We start from the raw sequence: 24,600 nt of genomic DNA, 5'->3' as shown, positions 1-24,600 counted from the left end.
TAAGGTAAAGGACCCCGGATGGTTAAGTCCAGTCAAAGGTGACCATGGGGTTGCGGTGCCCATCTCACTTTCAGGCTGAGGGAGCCGGTGTTTGTCCACAGACAGCTTTCTTTGTCATGTGGCACCATGACTAAACTGCTTCTGGTGCAACAGGACACCATGACAGAAGCCAGAGCACACGGAAGTGCCGTTGCAGTGGTACCTGTTGCACTGGCATGCTTTTGAACTGCTAGGTTGGCAGGAGCTGGGACAGAGCAACGGGAGCTTGCCCTGTCAAGGGGATTCAAACTGCTGACCTTCTGATCAGCAAGCCCAAGCGGCTCTGTGGTTTAGACCACAGCACCACCTGTGTCCCCTACTGGCCATTATATTACACTCTCACTTAGTGAAGAGGTCCTCCATGGAGCCTTTCTCACCTGTTCTGCCAAACCTTCCCTCCAGCTTCCAGTAAGCCTCAAACGCAAGCCTGCCTTCCATTCTCAATTCTTCTTGGTCTTCACAAGCCCTTTCTGCACCAGGCTGCGGTAAAGCTCCTGGACGTAGGTGTAGATGCATTTGTTGTCAGGGACACTCATGCGCACCATGTCGGCCACATCCAGAAGCTGGGCGCAGTCAGCGAGCTCCCTGGGAAGAGGATGTCAAAAGAGCATCCAGATTTAGCTTGCCAACTTTCTCACCTTCACGGATGCTACAGAACATAACACTCTTAAACCAAAAAACAGTGAAGCCGCCCCACCCCTTTGACTTCGGAAAGTTGGCACGGGATGGATAAGGATTGTGATCTAAAGCGGGGAGCGGGGACGTGCAGTGCTTTGGGTGTTGAATTCCAACTCCCATCATCCTTTGCTGTGCTGGCTGGGGCTGCTTGTAGTGGGAACCCAGCAACACCTGGAGGGCAGCAGGTTCCCCACTCATGAACAAACCATGGCCCATATAATACATTACATGCTAGGGTACAGATGGCGAGACATCCCTATCAGTGCTTTTTGACTCTGGCTTGGTTTACTCCATGTTCCTCAGGCAGATGCGGAAGGTGTAAAGAGACCAGAGGTTTTGGACTACAGCTCCCTACGGCTGGCATGGCATGGGAAAGGCTGTCCCACTACCAAACAAGCCTATTTGCATGCAGAGATCACCTTCCAAGGCCCTTCTCCAGCTTCCCCTGCTTCCAGAGGTCAAGTGACAGGAGAAATGGCTTCCTTGGGTATAGCGCCCTGTTTCTGCCCCCCGCCTTTGATATTTCTTTGGTGCAAAGTGAAGACCTGTTTATTTGCCCGTGTTGTTGTTGCACTCTGATATTAACCTGTGCTGAAATGTACAACTATTACTTTGTTGTTTTTTGTTGCCTGGTTGTTTGAAATGGTTTAGCTGTGCTTTGAATTGCTGTTATTCACACTTAACTTTTCCTCCGCAATTTCCAGGCCCAAGTCCACACTTTACAGCTTAGTGTCTGAGTGTCCCCCCCTTTTTTTTGCTTTGGCGTTTCCCCAGTAAAAGCCAGTTCTTTAAATCTGAATCCGAGCAAACAACAATCTGAATCCGAGCAAACAACAATCTTTTGTTGTGCTTCAGCTTTAAAGAGTGGGCTTTTGCGAGGACACAGTGCTTTAAAGTGTGGGCCTGTGCCTGGAAAGAGCAGAATGGGGGGGGGGGAGGTAAGTGTAGATAAGGCCTAGATGTTGTTACATGTACCAGGCAGAGGGCCTTCTCGGTAGTGGCGCCCGTCCTGTGGAACACCCGCCTATCAGATGTCTAGGAAATAAATAATTATCTGACTTTTAGAAGACATCCGAAGTCAGCCCAATTTAGGGAAGTTCTTAATATTTGATATTTTATCGCCTTTTTATTTTGTTGGGAGCCGTTCAGTGTGGCTGGGGAACCCAGCCAGATGGGTGGGGTAATAATAATAATAATAATAATAATAATAATAATAATAATAATTTGAAACAGGTACAGTATAGATTTGTTTACATGTTCACTGCAGCAAACAGCAATGCACCCACAATCACCAGGGTGTGGGTATGTGAAAGTGTGGCCTGGCTCTTCCACCCAACCCAACCTGCCCTATGGTTGTGGGGTCCTGGGGTCTGGGAAGGTGCTCACTCTGCAGTGGAGAAGGCCAGGGTGAAGTTCTCTTTACGGTTTGCTGGATCGAGTGCAGCATAGTCAAACGCATCTGGGAAGAATTTGTGGACGAGAGCGCAGAAGGCCATGCCACTGCTCCAGCTGGTGGAGAAATTCTGGATGTCCACGTGCTGGGAATGAGAAAGAGAAACATAAACAGGGCCCATCTGTCTTCTCTCCTTGGGCTTACACTAAAATCTCTACGCCCCGCACCCCAGCATCTGCAACAGGTGTTAATTATTATTAGAAGAATACCTACAGTAGTTTGCTTATCCGTCCATCCCATTTATGTCCCTCCTTTCTTCCAATCATTTCAGGGTCATGTGAATGGAGTTCTCATTAAAAAAAAAAAATCTTTATAACAACACCGTGGCATAGGCCAGGCACCAAATGAGCATCAAGACTGAGTGGGAATGGAAACATCCAAACCAGCATTCTAGCGCTGAACCACACTGCCTCTTTCTGCTTTGAGACTCATGAATATGCATCTGTTTGCACTGAAGATGTTTGGTATAGCTGTGGTCATGTGTAACACTGAAATGGTTGGGAAAGGCAGTTTTTATTATTATTATTATCACAGTTAAAAGATTGCCATACAAATGTGTAGAAGGAACGACCGCTGAATCTGTAATAAAAAAAAATTACTTGCCTGCTTAGCTAAAGGGACCCCTGACCATTAGATCCAGTCATGACCGACTCTTGGGTTGCGGCGCTCATCTCATGTTATTGGCCGAGGGAGCTGGCGTACAGCTTCCAGGTCATGTGGCCAGCATGACAAAGCCGCTTCTGGCGAACCAGAGCAGGGCACGGAAACGCTGTTTACCTTCCCACTTGGAGCGGTCCCTATTTATCTACTTGCACTTTGATGTGCTTCCAAACTGCTAGGTTGGCAGGAGCTGGGACCGAGCAACGGGAGCTCACCGCGTCACGGGGATTCAAACTGCCGACTTTCTGATCAGCAAGCCCTAGGCTCTGTGGTTTAACTCACAGCGCCACCCGTGTGCCTGCTTAGCAAGTGTCTAAAGTCAGGAAAAAGACTTGCACAATTGTTAGCGTCTGCCAAAGCCCTTTTAAAGCCAAACAGAAGTTCAGACCGCTTTTGCTCCTTGATAATCAGTTGTGGGAATATTGTAATTACTGCTTTGAAACAGAAGTTCGGAAGTGACCAAATGGAACTTGAAAGATGCATTACTATTTGCTTTGGTTTTTATTTATTTATTTTTTTCAAAAACCCAACAACCTGTGGTTGGAAATCCCATGAATTTATCATTGTGGCTGGCACCTCTGTGTAGGGAGAATAGCAGGTTTGGTTTATAGGTACATTTTCTCCAACAGTTTGCTTTTAGCAAGATTGCACTGTTCTGGGGTGTGTATTTGTGTATGTGTGTGAGAGAGTGAGACAAATAGTGCTACTATTTTGAGGAATTACAAAATGTATCTGAGGGTGATAAGCACAGAGTATTAACATAAACCTGAGGTTACGTTGTGCCTATTTATAACCCACCACAATCTGAAGTGTAGGGAAATGGTAGCGGTTATATAGCTCTTCTAGAACGTTCCAAGTGCTTCATTTTTCATGGGCATTTTCTCAATTTCCAGTGAGGTTGCCATGTCAGTCTGTTGCAGCAAGCACAACAAAGAGTCTTTGGGCATCTTTAAGGAATTTATCGGGGCAGCAATGCAGCAATTCATCAAAGCTTATGCCATAACATATTTGTTAGTCTTTAAAGATGCCACAGGACTCGGCTGGGTCCGCAGTTTCTCAGCAACACTTCAGACAAGCCTCTATGGTCAGTAATTTTATGTCAAGGCATTCCAACATGCATTGCAGGGATCACCAGCCTTTTGGATCAATGCACACATTTCAAATTTTGAGAGTGCTGTGGGTGCTACTCATAAAATGACTGGCATGGGGGGGGCATGGCCTAACACAAAATAAGAGAGACATCCACTTTTGACAACCTGTTGGGACTGATTGTGGAGATCACACAATATTGATCACACACTGATGCTGATTCTACCTAATAAGAACATGGAACATTCCTCTGTACCAGGAAAAAAATACACTCATATTTTACAAGAAAGCATCTTATTGTCATATAACAGCTGATCACACACACACAAGTTGCATGACCAACACCATCCTCACAAGGGAAATGAGGGTGCCTGCTGCATCCCTGGGGAAAAGTGGGGTCATGAGCTGAAGGACCACTTAAGGAGGCATTGAGTTTCACAGTTTATACATACTCATTACCTCATAGCCACGGGTCTTCGCCCGGCACCACTCCAGCAGCATGGTCTTCACTGTGTTGGCACCTCCCGTCTTCTTGATATTGGGGGCAGGACCGGTTGCAGCCCTTTGGGAGGGAAGTAGGGAAATGACCAAAAGAGGGAGAAGAAAATGTGTGTCTAGAGCCAGAATAAAGACATGCTTCTCAGGAATCCACAGACTATATAGAATTTAACTGATTTTGGTTTACATTTCCTCATTCTTCTCTTCTGGACAGCATTGGGGGCACAGATCTGCCTCTTTAGGATGAATTCCTATACTTGAGATGAGTAACCTCAGGCTAGACGGGTAAATGCAGGCCTTTGTCCAGCTTTTGGGGATCTCCCCTGGCTACACCTTTCACCATCCCTGCCACACACCTTCCTTGAGAGCTTTCGTCTGACTGGAATGAGCCCTTGAACTCTGATAATGCCTCTTGTTTACCTGGCTGGAGAGGGATGCAGAGGTGTAGGAAGGTCAGGTGGTATCTGGTGTGGAAAATTTCTTGTCAAGATATTAATTGATATGCATGACATTTCATATATAGCTATATAATACCTAGTGTAGTAAGATAAGACCTTTGGAACAGGCATTTTATTCTATTTTTTAAAAAGTCTTTTATGAACCGCCCTAGTAGGGCAGTAATTGTCCCTTGATAACTTGTCACCCCCCTCCATGATGGCACCCGGGGCGGACCACCCCCTGCCCCCCTCCCTATGCCCCTGGAGGGATGTGCATGTACAGAACCTGCTGGCTTCTTTGCTGTTGAAATGTCACCTACAAGAGCCCCATCCTTTGCTCTACCCACTATGGAACGTGGCACCTGGGGCCTTTTCTCTAGTCGATTGCATAGATTCTTAACTATTCACTGATCTACCCAAGAGAAACCTCTTTATCCAGGCCAGTTGTAGGTTTGAGCGCCACCCAAGCAAAGTGTCTCTCTCTGTGTCCCCTGGCCAGAGGCACCATCTTCTCAAGACGATTGAGGGGGCTCAATGCGACGTCCCGACGCCACATGACGTTTCAAGGAGCCAGCGATGCAGTTGAAACACCCTCTGAACATTGAGGGAGCCCAGCCACCTCAAAAACAAAACAAAACATCGAGGGGCCCAAAACTGCTTCGGCCCCAAGAAAAAGCAGGAACAAGAAACAAAAGGTTTCTCTGACTGGCCAGAACATGGAAAGTCTTTTTAAAATATATAAATTGGAATGTATAATTGGCTTTATTATTTGTATTATGATGTGGCAAGATTTGGCATTGTATCAATTGGAGTATTATTAATGAAAAATTAATAAAAATCATATATATATCTCTCTCTCTGCTTCGGCCCTTAGGAGTTGGTGTGCTTGCCTTTGGCAGGCTTAGCTGGTTGTGGTCATAGCTGCCAAGTTTTCCCTTTTCTTGCGAGGAAGCCTATTCAGCATAAGGGAATTTCCCTTAAAAAAAGGGAGAACTTGGCAGCTATGGTTGTGGTGGCAACACTCCAAGCAGTGCTGCACATCTAGGTCTTCTTCCAATGCTTGTGGGGACACTGTGTGAAATGAAGAGGGTGACGACATCCAGCCAGTTGGGGCAGAGGCAAGGAATCAAAAACTGAGGGTGGTTCAGGGTAGTCCACAGCAGTGCCAGAATGCTGAGGGCCCTGGCAGTTACCTGAGAAGGACAGGTGGTGATGCTGGCCCTGCTCTTTCTCTTTAACATGGAACAATCTATTTTGCAGTCTCTTACAAAGCTATCTTTTAAAGCTGCCTTCTCTACCTTGTTAGGCTGTCCGTGCACCAGAATAAAGAACATGCTACAGTTCAGGCCTCTTTTTTTTAGCTTGCCGTTAACGATTTTAAATATTATGGCTATTGATTTTAATTATTGCACTGCTTTTATTCTTGTGCTCCTCCTGGAAATGTTTACGTGACAGGCGGTAAATAAACATTTTGCACTATCTAGGAGTTGTGGCAGAAGGAAGCATGCATGTTGCTACACAGGAAGTACAAAGGCTGTGGGGCAATGAAGAAAGAGAGAGAAAGAGAGAATCAGTGAAGGATTGCAATGGAGGCACCCAGTGGTGCAATCCCAGGCTTACCCTCCAAACTTATCCATGATGGCCTTGCGGGAATGAGCTCTGGGTGGCATACGAGGCCTTGTCATCTCCCTTCTGTCAAAAGTGGGCCTCTTCTTCTTTTCCTCCTTGGCAGCGGCTGCTCCCTCAGCAGCTGGCAGTTGTTCTTGATCCCCCTTTGGGACTGCTTCAGTGCTAAGAACCAAAAGGAAGTAAACAAACAAGCAAACCCAAGAAGGCTGAGAGGTATTGGATGAGGGCATGACAGTAGGTAGACCTGTGATCCCCTCTTAGTCCAGCTCTTCTCAGAATAGGAGGAGGAGGAGGAGAGGCCAAGATGGCGGCCAGGAGAAGGCCGTTCCCCTCACCACTCATGGAAAAGCATCCTCATCAGTCCTGACGAGTGCCACTCTGAGGGAAGGGGGAAATATTATAATGGTAGTGGTCCTCCATGGCAAGAGCAGGAGACCTAAGACGCTCCAGATGTGGTTGGACCCTCATCAGCCCCATCCAACATGGTCAGGGGTGATGGAAGTCCAACATCTGGAGGTCTGCAAGTTCCCCGTCATTGCTCAGTATAGTTTTTGCTGGCTTAAAATCTCTTTGCAGGGCAATTTGAAGTTCCAGTCCCCAGGCTCAAGACACAGGGCTGTGGTGGTGGTCTTCCACCCTCACACCCCAAATTTCTTGCCCCTTTCCCCAACCATATGCCTATCTTTGCTTACAAGGTGTCTGGGTGCATTGCAAAATGCGGGCCGGTGAGACCTCAGCAACCTGGCATCTTAATATGCCCAGAGGCACACTATGGACATTTGCCTGTTGTGGGCCTGTGACTGCCTGGAGCCCACTAAGTACCTAGCAGCACTCCTCCATGAGGCAACAGTTCTTGTTCAGAATCTTGGTCATCACCATCATTGCTGAGCTGTGCTTTCTGTGTACGTTGCCCCATGGTAGCAAGGGGTCACACAACACAGCTCTACTAGGCCAGGGTTGCTCTCAGAGACTCTGTCTCACCTGGTGCTGTTCCCCGTGGCAGCTTCAGGGGCAGTTGGGCCTGAAGGAGGGCTTCCTAGATGAAATTACAGAAAGTTATACCTTTTAAAAAAATCACACTTGTGAGAAATGGCATGAGGAGAGGGGAAACAGCACACAGACACCCAATGCTTCTCCATCACTGTTCTCAGCATTGCCTCTGCACCCATCCCCAACTTGTGAAATGTGACTGAAGACTGTGAGGGATCCCATGCAGTCATGCAGGAATTTCCCATATGTAGGAAGTGAAGCTACTGATTGCTTTCAGTTATGCCTTCAGAATGATGAGGGCTAGAAACATGCTTTAAATAAAATAAAATTGAGTTTCTCAGGATTCTGTGTCTGTTGCCAGATTCCATGAAAGGTACCTTTACAATCAACAAATCAAGAGTGCCACCTAGAGCTTTAATACACTTGAGATTAAACCTCTAGGTCAGGTGTGACGACCCTGGTCCCACTCTGCCTTACTATCACTGCGACACAGGAATCCAGAGGGGAAAACACCCACCCTCTGGTCCTGCCGCCTCAAAAATAAACCCCTTTTACTAATGGGTTTCTAAGTAAGGAGAGCCTTCCAGCCTGCGTGACCTGGTACCTTAAGAAACTCTAGGCTGTCCCCCAGGAATAACCTCTTGCCTCCAGTAAAGGGTCTCCCTCAGTTGGATTCCCCCACTGTAGAAGTTTGCCCTATGCACTCTGGCAACTTCTTGGCACCTCAGGTTACCCTTCTAAGTCTCCTCCGTGTAACTTCAGGACACAAACCACCACCTCCCTGCCTGAGGTGAGTTTTGCCCTCTCTTGAGTCACCACGGCTGTGAGTCCTGGTACCTCGCTGGAAAAATACAGACGGACCTCTTGTTGGCAAAAACAGAGATGAAGTTTTATTGTGTTAAAAACATAAGTGATTCTTTAACGTGTCATTTATTAATTAGCTTTGTTCCAGTTGTACAAAATAAACTCAGTCAAACATTTAACTTTAAGTTGTCCTAGCCTCTTCACTGTCTTCTAACAAGCCACCACATAACATCACACCACACCTTCCTCCCTCTCCCTCCTAACTGACCAAACCGACACTCCCTCCTTTCAAACTGGGCACAGTCCCGCCCCCATCAGAGTTCTAAGCCAGTCAGGCTGGAGGTGGGTTAACTCTTTGCCAGCCGGGCAGAAATAAACATTTTAAAAGTGCTTCAATTTGTCACATATCTCCCCCACCACAAAGACATTGCGTCGGCTTGCTCTTAATTAACTAGAGCAATGCCAAAGCAATGGGCTTGGGGTCCAAAATACTTCAATGCATTCTATAACATTCATATTACAAGGTCAACAAAATTAACATCTCATAAACTTGTACACAGATAAATCATGTTTGGCATGTGTCAGATTATAACGCCTAAGCACAAATGTTCTGCTAGGGTTATCACCGTTTCATATAATAATTTGCACCATCCTATACCTCTCAAAAATACCTGGATAAGGCGTCCGCTATGATGTTTTGCTTCCCACTTATGTGCTTACCCTGTGTCTATTACATGAGTTGCTAGGCTGGTCCTCCCTGGGATGTTTGAGAAGATCTGGGCAAACTGAGCAAGGACTAATTTTAACTGCTCCTTTTGCTCTGGGGTCAGACTTTCATCGAATGACACCTCTGCTAGAGTTGTGCCCTTACTTAGCTCTCCCCACCCAGTTAAATGAATTCCTTGTGTCACCTTCCCCTTTACTTGCAACACCAACTTATTTCTGTCAAAATAAGGCTTAAGTAAATTTACATGAAAATTCTTACATCGGTTCCCTTCCCCATCTAATTCTACTAAATAGTTCACCGCTGATATCCTCTCGACCACTTTGAAGGGACCGTCCCGCGACATCTCCAACTTCTTTCGATGTCTTGTTCTTAACACGAGCACACTGTCACCGGGCTGGAAAGATCTGTCTCTTGCGTGTGCATCATACCACTGCTTCTGTCGACGCTGTGCCTGCTGCAAGTTGTGAGCAGCTTGCTTCCGTAGCTCTTGAAGGTCGCTCTGTAGCTCCTGTAGACACGTCACAACATCAGGGCTGTCGATCTGCTCCTCCCCCGACCACGCTGCTTTCATCAAGTCTAGGGGTCCTCGTGGCTGTCGTCCAAATAGGATTTCAAAAGGACTGAACCCTGTGCTCTCCTGCGGCACTTCGCGATAACCGAATAGGAAGTGTTGCAGCCTCTCATCCCAGTCGTTAGGATGATTGATGGAATAGGTTTTTAGCATCCGGCTCAGGGTTGAGTTAAATTTCTCCGTCAAGCCATTCGACTGTGGATGATAAGCCGTAGTTTTAACATGCTTAATCCCACAAAGAGTTAAAAGCTCTTCCATGGTCTTGGACGTGAAGGATGTCCCTAAATCTGTTATAATTTCTTTGGGGAATCCCAGCCTTAAGAACACCGACATGAGGGCTTTTGCTACAGTCTTGGAATCAATGTCCTTTAGAGGTATTGCTTCTGGATAGCGCGTAGCATAATCCACGAGGCATAAAATAAACTTATTCCCCCTTTTTGTAACTCTGGAGATAGGCCCGAGGATGTCCACTCCTACTCTGGAAAAGGGCTCAGTAATTACAGGAATAGACTGTAACAAGCCTCGCGTTTTGTCCGCTCTTTTGCCTGCTTTTTGGCAGATCACACAGGACTTGCAATACTCTTTGATGTCTTTGCCCATCCCAGGCCAGTAAAATCTTGCTTGGATTCTATCACTAGTCTTTCTAATGCCTAGATGCGCTGCTGAGGGTGCGTCGTGTGCCATTTGTAGCACTTGCAACCGGTAAGCTCTTGGCAACACTAACTGTTTCTTCCTTTCCCAAACAGCAGCAGTTTTCCTCCTCCTAGAAATTCTATACAATCTTCCCTCAATGGTGGTAAATAAGCAGGGGTTCTCCACAGTTACTTCTGCAGTAGGACTTTGTGCTTTACCCCACAGCTCTTTTATAGTTTCATCCTCTTTTTGATCACTCAAGAATTGGGCACCGTGCTCCTGGACCACTGGCACGCTAATCAGCCCTTCATCCTCACCAGGCTCTATGGGTGACTCTATAACTGCAGGAGGATTACTCTCAGTGACTTGAGACTGTGACCTAGTTATCACTTGAATACGGTGCTTCTGACTAGCTAGGTCATTCCCTATTAAAAAGGGTACCTCCAATTCATTTAGGATTCCTACTCTCCATTTGCCACAAAATCCTTTGTAGGTAATATCAACTTCAGCTAATGGTACTTCAAAATGTGGGCCCCATATGCCTTTTAAACTATAGGACTGACCCTTGAGGTACTGCTCCTTTGGAACAAATTGTGATTTGACAAGTGAGACCTCTGCTCCTGTGTCCCTCAAACCTAAAAAAAACTGACCATTTAATTCAATTGGCTCCATGTAATCTTGGTTGCACTCCTGCTCAGCCCTCCAGACCTGTAAGACCTTAGAAGTAGTCTCAGCTGGACTGTCTGATTTCTCTGAGCCTTCTGTCTGAGGCGAGCTATTTTCCTGAGACTGCATTACCAGTTTTACTTGTTTAGCTGCAGAAGGTGTAGTTTGCGACTTAACCAGCAGGGGGCACCTGGCACGTACATGGCCCTCACGATTACAGAAAAAACAAGTGATTTTCTTAGACCCTGTCTTGTCAGAAACTGATTCCCTGACAGGAAAATTTTCTTGCCTGTCTTTATTTTCTCTGTTTCTCCATGGATTACCCTTCTGTGAGTGTTTTGGGAATGCTATTTCATTGAAATCTCCTTGTAGTTCGTCTAAGACCTCAGCAACCTGTGCCACAGTTTTCAGTTTTTTATCCCTCAAGAACCAACGTAAATTGCTAGGGATTTGCTTAAAAAATTGTTCTAAACAAATTAATTGTTTTAACTCATCAAAGTCCTTCACTCCACTCCCTTGAATCCATCTGTCAAGTAATTTATCTAAGCGGCTAGCTAGTTGGGCATAAGTCTCTTTATGTTCCTTTTTTGCCTCACGAAAAGCCTTTCTGCTTTGTTCAGCCGTGAGTCCACATCGAACCCTGACCCTTTGCTTAAATACTTGGTAACTTGACAGCTCTTCTTCCCTCAGGTCAGCATAAATTTCACTTAGTATCCCACAAATTTGAGGTCTTAAATAAAGCATCCAGTTCTCCTCAGGTATTTGAAATTCCACACAAACGCGTTCGAAGGTAAATAGAAACGATTCGACATTATCGTCTTTTCCAAATTTGGGGAACCTTTTTAAATTAATTGCGATACTATCATTGTTAACTGGACTCCGAGTTAATTCTGATCTCAAACGTATCTCTTCAAGCTTCATTCTGTCCTGTTCTAATTGTACCCTTAACCTCTCTGACTGCATTCTCTCCTCAGCTTCAATTCTAGCTTTTTCCCTCTCACTTTCAGCTTCAATCCTAGCTCTTTCTCTCTCACTTTCAATTCTAGCTTTTTCCCTCTCACTTTCAGCTTCAATTCGGGCCATCTCAATTCGTAGTTTCATCAGTTCTACCTCAGAACCTGGGCTTCCCTCAGCCCCTTCCGTTCTTTCATCTCCTTTTGCCTCTCTGGGTTTTCTTACGTGAGTCATTTTCCTCACAGGAAAATCCTGACAGACTCAAACCAAACTAGGCGCGTGAGCTTTGAATTTCGATCACGACGCTGCCACCAAAAATGTGACGACCCTGGTCCCACTCTGCCTTACTATCACTGCGACACAGGAATCCAGAGGGGAAAACACCCACCCTCTGGTCCTGCCGGCTCAAAAATAAACCCCTTTTACTAATGGGTTTCTAAGTAAGGAGAGCCTTCCAGCCTGCGTGACCTGGTACCTTAAGAAACTCTAGGCTGTCCCCCAGGAATAACCTCTTGCCTCCAGTAAAGGGTCTCCCTCAGTTGGATTCCCCCACTGTAGAAGTTTGCCCTATGCACTCTGGCAACTTCTTGGCACCTCAGGTTACCCTTCTAAGTCTCCTCCGTGTAACTTCAGGACACAAACCACCACCTCCCTGCCTGAGGTGAGTTTTGCCCTCTCTTGAGTCACCACGGCTGTGAGTCCTGGTACCTCGCTGGAAAAATACAGACGGACCTCTTGTTGGCAAAAACAGAGATGAAGTTTTATTGTGTTAAAAACATAAGTGATTCTTTAACGTGTCATTTATTAATTAGCTTTGTTCCAGTTGTACAAAATAAACTCAGTCAAACATTTAACTTTAAGTTGTCCTAGCCTCTTCACTGTCTTCTAACAAGCCACCACATAACATCACACCACACCTTCCTCCCTCTCCCTCCTAACTGACCAAACCGACACTCCCTCCTTTCAAACTGGGCACAGTCCCGCCCCCATCAGAGTTCTAAGCCAGTCAGGCTGGAGGTGGGTTAACTCTTTGCCAGCCGGGCAGAAATAAACATTTTAAAAGTGCTTCAATTTGTCACATCAGGCATCCCCAAACTTAGGCACTCCAGATGTTTTGGACTACAATTCCCATCATCCCTGACCACTGGTCCTGTTAGCTAGGGATCATGGGAGTTGTAGGCCAAAACATCTGGAGGGCCGCAGTTTGGGGATGCCTGCTCTAGGTGGCACTCTTCATAAATGGGGAACCTTTTTTTGGCTCCAGGGGACAGATTCTTCTCAGGATCAGTCTTGCAGGCCCAATCTGAGAACTGAGTGGGGGGCCACACACCTGCCAATCCTGTGATGTCACTGTGATAGTATATATTTGACAGGCAGACAGGGCAGACCACCTGTCAAAATCCGCTCCGTGGCTTTGCAAAGTATCCTTTGATCCTTTAATGGAGACAGAGGCTGTTTCAAACAGCAGTGCTTCGAACAGGTGGGTGGCAGCTGGGGAGAACTGTGACCTTGAATCAGTGGGTGTGGCAGCCGTGGCTCACCTCCCATGCCCAATTAAAAGAAAAGGGAAAGGGTTCTAATCTCTGCTCATGAGAGAATATTAAATCCTGCTGCCTAGACTGTGTGATCCTGCTAGGAATAGGGCAGCACAACCTAGGCAGGATTAAACCCTGTCCTCCTGCCCATTGACTGATGTCACTGATTATGTCAGCCAATGGGTGGGCTTGGCCTGGTGAAAACAGCCAGGCAGGTCAAGATTGACCCATAGGCTGCAGGTTCCCCACCTCTGCTTTAAATTTTCAGGGTGCTGAATCATATTTTCCTTACCTGTCTCCACGTTTTTGAGCTCTGTGGGGCTTTGTGGGCTCTCTTCAGGAGAACTTGGAGAGAATTCTGGCCAGAATTCTTCTTCCTCCTCTGGTTCTGGCGAGAGAGGCTCATCTGAAGTGCTGCCAGTTCGGCCCTACAAGAACAAGAGAGAAGGGACAGGCCAAAACACATTTTCAGTGGGTTATTGTAAACTCCACTGTCTTGTGGGATAAGGAGTAAACCCTACATTAAGCTGGAGTGGAGTCCAACATCTAGGGCTGGGTGATGTATCAATACATCGTCCCCAATTGGTTTGAGGTCCACATCATGATAACGGTTTCATAATATTTGACATAATTTCATTATATTTGACATGGCGATAAACTGTGAATGACAGTGTGTGCGCGCTATGTAAAAAGATATCATGATGTGGGGAAAACCAAGAAGCCAATCGTCACTTCTCTCATGATTCCTGCTGCCCCTGCCCTGTTGCTCTGTACTATAAAATAACACTTGTAACAATATGTTAACATTAAGTAAAAATATATCAGTTTTAGACCACTAAGCAGCAGCTGTTGCCAGGACATTACCCCATTCGCTTCTGCATAGTTCCATCCTTATTTCAGACATTGTGATATATCGGTATATTGTGATGTTTAGTTAGTCGATGATATATTACAATGTTGAAAACCAGGTATCGCCCAGCACCAGCACCAACCAATTGTAAGCTGCCTTGGGGCCATATGCTATAAGACAGAATAAAAACCTTATAAATAAGCCAAGCCTGTGGATAGTCTCCACGAATTGTAGGGTGAGACATTTACCTGTCACCTTGTTTACCATTCCCAGAGCATATCTATGTTCTTTCCTGCATCCTCAATGTTTCCCAGAAACTATTTTGAAACCTGGTGCCTTAGCTTTGCAAAGGAGCCACTTACGCAGGGAGACAGAAACGAGTGGCTTACACAATTGTATGTGCACAAATTCCTCCTAAAATCAGTCTCATTCGTCTTCTGTTTTTCTTTCTGGCTCAGACGGCTGGTCCAGCCCCCTGGCAGTTGTATGGCTGCTTTGATTTTGTGTCTGGCTGTTGCCGGGGTGGGGGACCAGCCAGAAATCCCATGGCCACCACCTTGAGTTCCAATATGGGGTTAAAGGCAGCACATAAAGCTACTAGCTAACTATTGGGAGTAATGTGTTAACGGAAATGCAAAAGGTCTCATGGAAACTTAAAGACAAAGAGGTGCAATAGACCCACACAGAATTGGGGTGCCGGTTGGGGCTGATGGGAGTTGTAGTCTAAAACATCTGGAGCAGTGAAGGCTGCTATAAAGGAAAGAAACTAACATAGAAGCTAAAAGAGAGCAAGACAAGCCAGCCAGGGGAATGAGATGCACAAGACAGGGAGTGAAATGCACTCTGTTCCCACCTCTGCGCTGGAAGTGCTGGTGTTTCTCTCCAAGGCATCAGCTTTTGCTCCTTTTTCTTCCTGCTGTTCTTCTGGTGTTCCAGAAACCTCAGCTTCTTCCTTGGGCTCTGCTCCAGATACACCCACGGCCACTCTGTCCTCGGAGGCTGCCTGGTTGGTTTCTCCGGCTTCCTCTGCTTTCTCTTTGGTCTCAGATTCCAGCATCTCCTCGGCCCCCGAAGCCTTTCCTGCAGGCTCATTCTCATCCTTGGTCTTCTTCCCAGCAGCAACCTCTGTTTTCCCAGCCTCACTCTCTCCCTGAGCCTCAACCTGAGCATCTCCTGACTCGCTCTGTTGCTCCAGTCCATTGATCTGCTGGCTCTCCTGCTGCTGCTCCTTAGTGCCTTCGGCCTCCATGGTGTCAAGTTCCTCTGGCTGATTCAGTGGAGGATGAAGCTGGTGGCCTCTTCCAGCTCCAGTTCTGGAAATTCACAGGGCAAGGGACAAAACGTGAAAATCAGAGGGCTAAAATATGTCACTCTTTGATACCAACTGATGCAACTATTAGGGCAGGCACACGGTATACATTTTACGCACATTAAAGTACATGACTTCCCCAAAGAATCCTGGGAGCTGTAGTTTGCTAAAGGTGCTGGGAATGGTAGTTCTCTACAGGTCCCAGGATTCTTGGGGGGCGGGCAGGCATGCACTTTAAATGTGTGTTGAATATGCTTTAAATGTGTAGCAAGGATCTGCCCTATGCATTCCCCCAGATACATAGTTAACACTTGGCTTCTATTAGCTTGATAACCAGCAGCTACATGAGTGACTCCATTGAAAAGCACTGGATTTTTGAGGCATTGTGACAAATCTATATATGGTGGCCTATTCACACATGCAAGTTATCTGTGTCTGTGGCAGTCATCATGTGATCAGCATACATGTGTGAGGTGGCCCACAGAAGAGGGGTGGCCCTCCAGCTTTCACGGGACTCCAATTCCCATTAGCCCTAGCCAGCATAGCAAATGGCTAGGAATGATGGGAGTTGTAGTCCAGCAGATACCTGGAAAGCTACGGATTCCCACATCCCTGCTATACAACTTTTGGAACACAAATACTTCCTTCTCGAGTTTCACCAAGAATTCCACCAGCAGTACTCAAGGGGCGGGGGAGAGTAAAAGGGATGCCCTCTGCTGGGTTTATGTTATAAATAGTCTTTAAGAGCTATGGAAATATTAAGCTACACAGTAGGAGCCCAGCCAGGCCAGGGGTCTTGCTGTGTGTGATATAACTATGTGAGGAGGTAATTACACTCGAGGCAGTGAACATAGATTCTTGTTTCACGCATGGTGCTGCTTTAAATGTCTCTGTCGCTCAAGGAAATGGTGTGACTGCGCCTTCCCCACAATGTGGTAGACAATAATTTTCAGCCAGAAGGTAACATAGAATATTTGGATGTTTTAGAATAGCATCTGGATAAGCTCCTTGCTCCACAAATCCAGTGAAGGGTACACTGCATTGATGTGAATCAACCTGTGTCTAAGTAAAGGAAGCAGCCTAGCAATGGATTCAAACTTCAAGAAAGAAGATTCCACCTAAACATTAGGAAGAACTTCCTGACAGTAAGAGCTGTTCGGCAGTGGAATTTGCTACCAAGGAGTGTGGCGGAGTCTCCTTCTTTGGAGGTCTTTAAGCAGAGGCTTGACAGCCATATGTCAAGAATGCTTTGATGGTGTTTCCTGCTTGGCAGGGGGTTGGACTGGATGGCCCTTGTGGTCTCTTCCAACTCTATGATTCTATTATAGTTCAGGAATCCGGGGGGCTCAAAAGTATGGCTTGGCATAGATCCTGCCCAACATGTGTCCTAATCCAGCTTCTTTCTACGGAGACAGGCAGAGCTACACAGAAGGCTAAATTAGTCACGAGAATCCATGGCAAGCCTTGCGCCAGGACTGTGCCAATATGTGTTGCTGCCCAAGGTGAGCCCTCTCCAGTCGAGGTACATAATAGTCTCAAAAGCTGGATGAGTTATTTTGAGCATGTGGCGCAGCAAATCCTCTGAGCACCCCTCCCAGGTAGAAAACATATTACAATAAATTAAGTAACTAAAAATGTGCTGCCCATTCATAAAAAAGACCCCAAACCAGCTGCCTCAGGCAGCCACCTTACTCTTTGGTCAGCCCTGCGAAACATCAGCCACCTATCTGAAGCAGAACTTCATAGATCCTTTAGCCCCTACTCAGTCTTTCCTCGTCACTTAGTAAATCATCTTTAAATAAAACCTGCTGACAAATGCCAGGAGCAGCCAGTGCAAGAGGCAATTATAGGGAGAAGGGGCAGGTGAGCTGCGCTGTCACCTGCTAAAAATAACCCTCTGACATTTTCAGATGCAGTCAAGAGGTCAGGATGCCCAGAACATCTGAGCAAAGAGTGGCTCCGTCTTTCTAAGGCAATGATCCTACATGTTCTTACCCAGGAATAAGTCCCATTGAACTCTGTGGGACTTGTGATTATGTATTTATTTATTCATTACATTCATATCCCATTTCTCCTCCAGGAAGCTCAGGGTGGTCCATATACCCCTCCCCATTTTATCCTCACAACAACCCTGTTAGGTAGGCAAGGCTAAGATTGAAGGAGTCACTGGCCCAAGGTCACCCAGGGAGCTTCACAGCCGAGGTCCTAGTCCAACACCGTTATACCACTAAGCCAGGCATCCCCAAACTTTGGCCCTCCAGATGTTTTGGACTACAATTCCCATCATCCCTGACCACTGGTCCTGTTAGCTAGGGATCATGGGAGTTGTAGGCCAAAACATCTGGAGAGCTACAGTTTGGGGGTGCCTGCACCAAGCACTATCCGTTTGTAGAATTGCACTGAAAATGAATGGGCTCTTTCAGTTAAGGAGGCCACACATTCTTATCACTCTTCTGTAGCTCTTGTGCCATCTTGCAGTGCTGTTAAGGAACCATGTTTGGGGTTTGTGTTTGGAGGGGAGGGGAGGGGAGGGGGTCAATTGAAGTAATGGATGTTAAGGTAAGGGAGCGAGGAGTTGAAGGGAGCACTAAATGGCAGTTGGGGTATGGGTGGGAATATTGACATTGAGAGAGAGAGAGAGAGAGAGAGAGAGGATGGAATTAGCTGGCTAATGCATTTAGATTGCTGGGTTGAATCACATTCACCCCAGACTTCAGTTTACTGACAATTTGTTTTCATCACTCCTCAAATAAACACTCTTGTCATTAACGCTGCTTGGTTGTCAGTGCAGCCCACGCTTAAAGGATTTGAACACCGACCCCAGTTCTTTACGCTTCTGCAGTGCTGTTAGCACAGTAAGGACTGCCAGAGCCCTACGCAGAGACTCTAGGAAGCATTCTGACACTTTCAGCGAAGGAAGCTCTTATACAGGATGTTATGTCGTGAGTGTGATTTCAGCTCTTCGTGAAGTCAGCTCAGAATAGTGATTCAGCATACTAGCAAGGAACTGCTAGGAGTCAAGGGCGTACCCACCACGGGGCAAGTTAGGGCAGCTGCCCTACTCTAGAAGCAGGGCTGGTGGGCAGAGGCGGAGCACAGCCCGGCGGAGCACGAGTTTGCCATTCCCGCCGCGCCACGCCGCACCCTCCCTCCAGCTCCCCGGCGCGCCCTCAGGCAAGGCCAAGCGCGGCGGGGAACCAGGGAGCGTGGCGCAGTGGGCGGGAACGCCGAACTCGCGCTCCGCTGGCCTGGGCTCCGCCTCCGCCCACCAGCCCTGCTTCTAGGGAGGGGCACAGCCCGGCGGAGCGCGAGTTCGCCATTCCCGCCCATTTTGTGGCCCCTCCTCTTCCGTGCCTTGGCCCCTCCCCTTGCCCCCCCCTAGTTTTGATCCTGGGTACGCCCATGCTAGGAGTCAAGTATAACGAGAACAGTCTTCTTTATTGCGGTAGGAATCTTGACTGACTGGAGGGAAAGGGTGAGCTCCTTTTATACTCTCATGAGCAGGGGTTGAGGAAAGGATACATTTAGATTTTGGCGGGAACCTATCAGAGCGAGGATCCAAATTGTGCTAACAAGTTAACCAATAGCAACTGTCACCGCACCCATTTGAATCGCCCTGGAGCGGGAAAGGTAGTTACAGGACTAGCAGAGAAACTCATGTACACAAATTAAACCAATACATAACACAGGAAATGAGGACTAGAGGGGAAAGGCAGCTCTGTTGCCAGCTAAGACTGTGCAATTTATCCAATAAAGCTGTATTGGCAGCTGCGGTATAAAGACATCTGAGCAGTTATGCAGAAGCTATCGCCTACGCCCCTCCAGTCCTTCCTGGTCACTCCCTGTTGTGATCTCATGTCCCTACAAATGTCCCTCAATCTTATCCTCGCCCACCGGTTGCTATTCCATTGTTGGATTTCCTACAGGCACCTACACAATCCATTGGCACCCTAAAATATCACACTATGGCAACTTAGGGAGCTGCCTTATACTGAATCAGACCATTGGCCAACCTAGCTTAGTGTTGTTGACATGGACTGTAAGTGACTCTTCGGGATTTCAGACGGGGATCTGCCAGTCCTGCCCGGTGATGCCAGGGATTGAACCTGGGACCTTGTGCAGAACAAGCAAAACACCTAAGGGGATGGAACAACTCCTCTATGAAGAAAGATGACAACATTTGGGTCTTTGGGGTTTACAGAAAAGGCGAGTAACATGACAGAGGTGTGCAAAATTATGCACAGTGCAGGAAAGTGGGCAGAGAAAAGTTTCTCTCCTTATAACACTAGCACCTGAATGTTGCGAGATTCAGGATAGACAAAAGAAAGTACATCTCCCCACAGTTCATTGTTAAAACTATGGCATTTGCTCCCACAAGAGACAGTGATGGCCACCTTCCATCCTTGCTTTGTCTAAAATTGTTTGGCATTCTTCAGACATGGGAATCTGCTGAACTAGACCGACTGCGAATACTATACAAGCATTGTTTTCCCCTTAGAGGTGCTCAGTGGTGGCATGACTGAGTGATGGGAGCAACTTTGGGTGAATAAAATGAACACTTCGCTGAAGAAAAGGAACCCTTCAGACTAGTATGGCTGACCAGTCACAATGAATACAAAGGTTTTCCTAGAATTGAAGGAAATGGGATTGTTAGCTGTTGTTTCAGCTAATGGATAATGGGGTGAACTCAGGAATTATGGGGCTCTGCATCAATTTTGCATTGATTAGCCCTGCCTCAGCTGATTTCCCTGTAAGGCTGAAAAGAAACCAGTCTTCACAGAGACCCTCCTAAAACTCCTTCCATCAAATTAAACTGCTTATTAGGAATAAAGGAAGATCCCTTACACCAGTCAAATCAATGGTCTTCCAAGGTTTAAGACCAGGCACCCCCAAACTTCAGCCCTCCAGATGTTTTGGACTACAATTCCCATCTTCCCCAACCACTAGTCCTGTTAGCTAGGGATCATGGGAGTTGTAGGCCAAAACATCTGGAGGGCCGCAGTTTGGGGACGCCTCTTTTAGACAGAGGTCTTTTCCAGCTCTTCCTGGAGTGACAAGATAAAAAAGAAGCTGGGGGAATAGTAGTGTGAAAGAGGAAATTTCTGTAACTATACCTGCTGAATTCCCTCTTTTTCACCTGGGCAGCCTAACCAGGAGATTCTGGGAGTTAAACCTGGGACTTTTCGTACATAATGCATTTGGCCTTCCACTGAGCAACCAACCTCCCCCAATTTACAGACTGCCCTGGATGTTCAGGAAGCAAGGGAGCAAATGTTTGGCATGGCCTTTGGCCATTGGCCATATATACAAAGGAAGCTTCTTTGGTTTTGCCTCATTCACGGTCTGCCTCTGCAATCAGAGGCAGCATCCTTCTGGGTACCAGTGGCTAGAAACCACGGGGAGGGAGGGGGGGGACAGTGCTGTTATGCTCATATCCTGCTTGTAGGCTCCCTGCAGGCATCTGGTTGGCCACTATGAGGACAGGATGCTGGACTAGTTGGGCCATGGGCCTGATCCACCAGGACTCTTCTTATGTTCATAAGCAGATTGAGCCGGAGGAGCTTTGGCATCTCTGTTCATCTTTCCCCTGAGAATACAGGTGCGCAAAGGTGGTGGGTGACTGTACGTCTTCCAAGATTTTGAAATGGATTATTGGAGGCATAGAAAACTAGTTAGCCTGTTGAGATTTATTCAAGCTCACCTGATCGGCTTCCGGTTGGTCACGACGCCATCGCGGTTGGGGGGTCCGTTCAGCGGAGCGGACCTCGGCACTTTGGAGAAAGGGAATACCGCTCCAGCGAAGCGGATTCCCGTTAAAACCCCCAAGTCGAGCGTCTTGGGGCCAGGTTCGTCTGGCGGGCGTCAAAAGCGGGTTGTCCCCCCCCGGAAAGGCTCTGTTTTTAGCCCCCGTGAGCGGTGGGATCGGAGCTGCGACGCGACAAACCTTAGATCACTAACTCCAATCTGCGAAGCTGCGGAACTGCGAGGCTACAGCGACCAATTCTCCCAACATTTGGAACAAAATTGTAAGTTTGGATTTTAATTTGGATCTTGATCTGGACAATTGGCTAAAGGGAAGAGACCTAAAAAACGGGAGTCAATCTCTACCCACTGAGGAACTGGGGGCAGTGTTTTAGCCCGAAGCCAGAAGAAAAAGGATATAGAGAATTTTAAAAACCCAAAGGAATGTAAAATTCCCCCTCCTAAAGCAGGGTAAAGGAGGGGAAGATCGGAACAATGCAGACCCTGCAAAAATAAGTGAGATATGCTTAAGAAACACCTTCTCAACCCTGGACTCGGCACCCCAGGAGAGGCAGCGGGGTTCCTATGTGAGGGAAGGTTGACAACTATCAACAATGAACGCCAAATAATTTGTGATGAAAAGAAAAGAGATATAGTGATTGTTTTACAAGAACTTTGGAAATTGCTTTTCAGCCACGTTGGACTTTTCGGTATGGGAATTCTGATCCTCCATTGCTCTTTGTTCTCTTATCTCTCTTCTGCCCTTGTGTGAGAATGTCAACATCCGGGACATCTGTTTTCCAGAGGAAAGTGCTAAAACTCCTGGGAGACATTGTAACTGGGCAGCAACAGCTCAATGCACAGTTAAGAGACATTAGGGAACAATGCCAGGAACTGAATAAAGTTACCCATAATGGGCTTGATAGTGAGAAATCAACATTTGAAGACAAATTGCAAGAACATACAGAAGAGGAAGAAGAAAATGCCCAGCAAGAAGGAGAAAAAACTGACCAGGATCTAGGTGATGGTCCTGATCTTCTTGAACTGGAACAAGAAGTGGAATCGATTTCATGGGAAATGTGGGAAAATGTGAATAGGCAAGGGAAAGAATGTGGGATGATGGAGGGGCAGAAGGAGGGGAGGACAAATGCATGGGTGGTAAAATGGGATAGATTGGGAGTGGGATGAAGATGTTTTGAATTAAAAGTAGGCTAGAAAAGAAAAAAATGGTTATGGAATTTGGACTGGGTTTATGGAATTTGATTTTGGAATTTGGATTTATTATGGATCTGCTGTATTAAATGGGGGAGGGAGTCCAGGAGTGAGGAGGAAGTAATGAACAACTAAGGTTAAAAGAAATATATGGAAATAAGGAAAGGACTATTTTTTATGAAAAATCCTTTTGGGGAGAAGAGCAGGCTAGGGAATTAAAAATATGATATCTGTTAGAAAAATGTTTTTATAAATTTTGACAATGGTATGATCTATGTTTAATGATGATGAGTAGGATTTTTTTTCTTTTTTTACAATGAAACTGTATTGAACGATTATGAGAAGCTATGAAAATCAAGGGGGAGAGTCGGGGGAAGTCACGTTTTTTGTTTTCTTTTTCTTTTTCTTTTTCTTTTTGGTTAAAAGACATGTATGGACAGATAGTTGGGCGGTTGTCCTCCTCTGTCTTCCCTCATTGCCCCGGGGCTCACCGGTGGCAGGGGTGGGCTTTGGGGGGGGAAGGGGGGAGGAGATAGGCCCGGCTATAAAATGAAACGCCTTCGACCGTCCAGCCTTCATGGGACTCTCTCGTGGCAGGAGGGGGCTTGTGGGGGAGGGATGGAAGAGGGCGAGAGAAAAGGAAATGTATGTCTTGTTTTATTTTATAAAATTAATAAAAATTATTATAAAAAAGAGAGATTTATTCAAGCTCAGCTCCTTGTACTACCAGATAGTTGGAGGCAGATCCTGAAGGCTGATTTATACGCACTTTCCTGAGAGTAAGCTCCAACGAATACAGTGGGAGGGTGTTTCCAGACAGGGTTTATTGTGGGATCCCTGCTCTTCATGTATGCAAGGTCTTAGCAGCCAATTTGTTGCCATTAAAACGCCAGCCTATATCTCCCATTTCATCTGAAGTTACCTCTCCCAGGGAAAAAGCTGGTAAATAAATAATAATTAAAAAAAACCCCCAACAACCCGAAACTCCAGCTCTGTTGCCAATATCCCATTTGCAATATCTCAGTGTCTCGTTTGCAAATTAAGCCTCTGTCTGGAAGCAGGCTGTCTCCAAGTACCTTGCTTCCCAATACATACAAATAATGATAATGGAATTTTCTTGGCTTGCCCAGCATATGTGCATTTGGAATCAAATAATGGTTTAGGGCACTGTGGCCAATATGTTTAAACCAGAGTCACTCACCAAAAACACTCTCCTGAGAGCCAGCTCCCACCAGCCTCAGCCAACACTGCCAATGGTCAAGGATGGTGGGAGTTGAGGGGGGCGGCAGCAATGACTGGCAGGCCCCATATTGGCTACCCCTGCTTGAACCCACTGTGCAACAGCCAGAAATTCAGCAGGTACAGTATTGCACATTACTGCATCTTTCCACCAGAAACCACTTTAAACTGTGACAGGCAAAAATTCAGAAGGTGAAGAAATAGAACCTTTGCCCATAAAAGATGAGACAACTCTAATATTCATTTTAGGGAAACCTACGCAGTCTTTCATTGACTCCCAGTTTAAGACAAAGCACTGAAGACAACGGGGTTTAAAAGAGCACCATAAAAGCAATCTGCAGAAGTGTCGTAATGTTCAGATTGTGGGACTGTGAACTGGGAGAGCAGGGTTCAAATCGCCACTCAGCCAGTCACCATCTCTTAACCTAACCTGCCTCACAGGGTTGTTGTGAGGGGGGAAATGGGGTGTGGGGAGAACCTTGGAAGAAGCAGGTGGTGTAGACGTTAAATAAATAAATAATTTTAAAAAAATAAAAAAATAAGAGCAGCAGAGGTAAAAATGGGTTATATTAAAAAGTGTAGGGACAGAGAAAGGTCTTTGGCAACTAAATAGCATCAGCGTAGACACCAGGTAAGCCTCTTTTTGGGAGTCTATTCCAGTGAGGGAGCCACCACTGAAAAGGCCCCTTGCACACCTGAAGAAGGGCCCATATTGCAGAGATGCTAAGTAGCCCCCCCCCACAGCCTCATCTGTAGCCCTACATTGCCCCACTTTTTGTGGCTGTTTCTGCTCCTTGGGCCCCGAATGAACAGGAGGGCAACGTGCAGGGCGGACTTTCCTTCCACCTCTATCCTTCTCTCTTGAGTGTCCAGGAGCTGTACTTG

At 46.6% G+C, this 24,600-nt stretch overlaps 1 protein-coding gene across 2 annotated transcripts in view; it reads right to left on the bottom strand.

Moving 5' to 3' along the window:
- Nucleotides 1-24,600, bottom strand: part of SMTNL1 (smoothelin like 1) — a 43,259-nt gene that overhangs the window by 2,843 nt on the left and 15,816 nt on the right. For both annotated transcript variants that reach the window (XM_035124815.3, XM_035124795.3), the window contains exons 2-8: nt 15,067-15,526; nt 13,656-13,791; nt 7,465-7,519; nt 6,475-6,645; nt 4,379-4,481; nt 2,104-2,255; nt 417-624 (exon numbers count right to left, since the gene is read on the bottom strand). In XM_035124815.3, the coding sequence (XP_034980706.1) occupies nt 480-624; nt 2,104-2,255; nt 4,379-4,481; nt 6,475-6,645; nt 7,465-7,519; nt 13,656-13,791; nt 15,067-15,462 (1,158 nt within the window). In that variant the 5' untranslated portion in view covers nt 15,463-15,526 and the 3' untranslated portion in view covers nt 417-479. The remainder of the gene's footprint in view (nt 1-416; nt 625-2,103; nt 2,256-4,378; nt 4,482-6,474; nt 6,646-7,464; nt 7,520-13,655; nt 13,792-15,066; nt 15,527-24,600) is intronic.

Source organism: Zootoca vivipara, chromosome 1 (genome assembly GCF_965207765.1).
Source record: "Zootoca vivipara chromosome 1, rZooViv2.hap1.1, whole genome shotgun sequence".
NCBI lineage: Eukaryota > Metazoa > Chordata > Lepidosauria > Squamata > Lacertidae > Zootoca > Zootoca vivipara.
The sequence above is the reverse complement of the archived record's forward strand: the minus strand, read 5'-3'. Positions and strand labels throughout refer to the sequence as shown.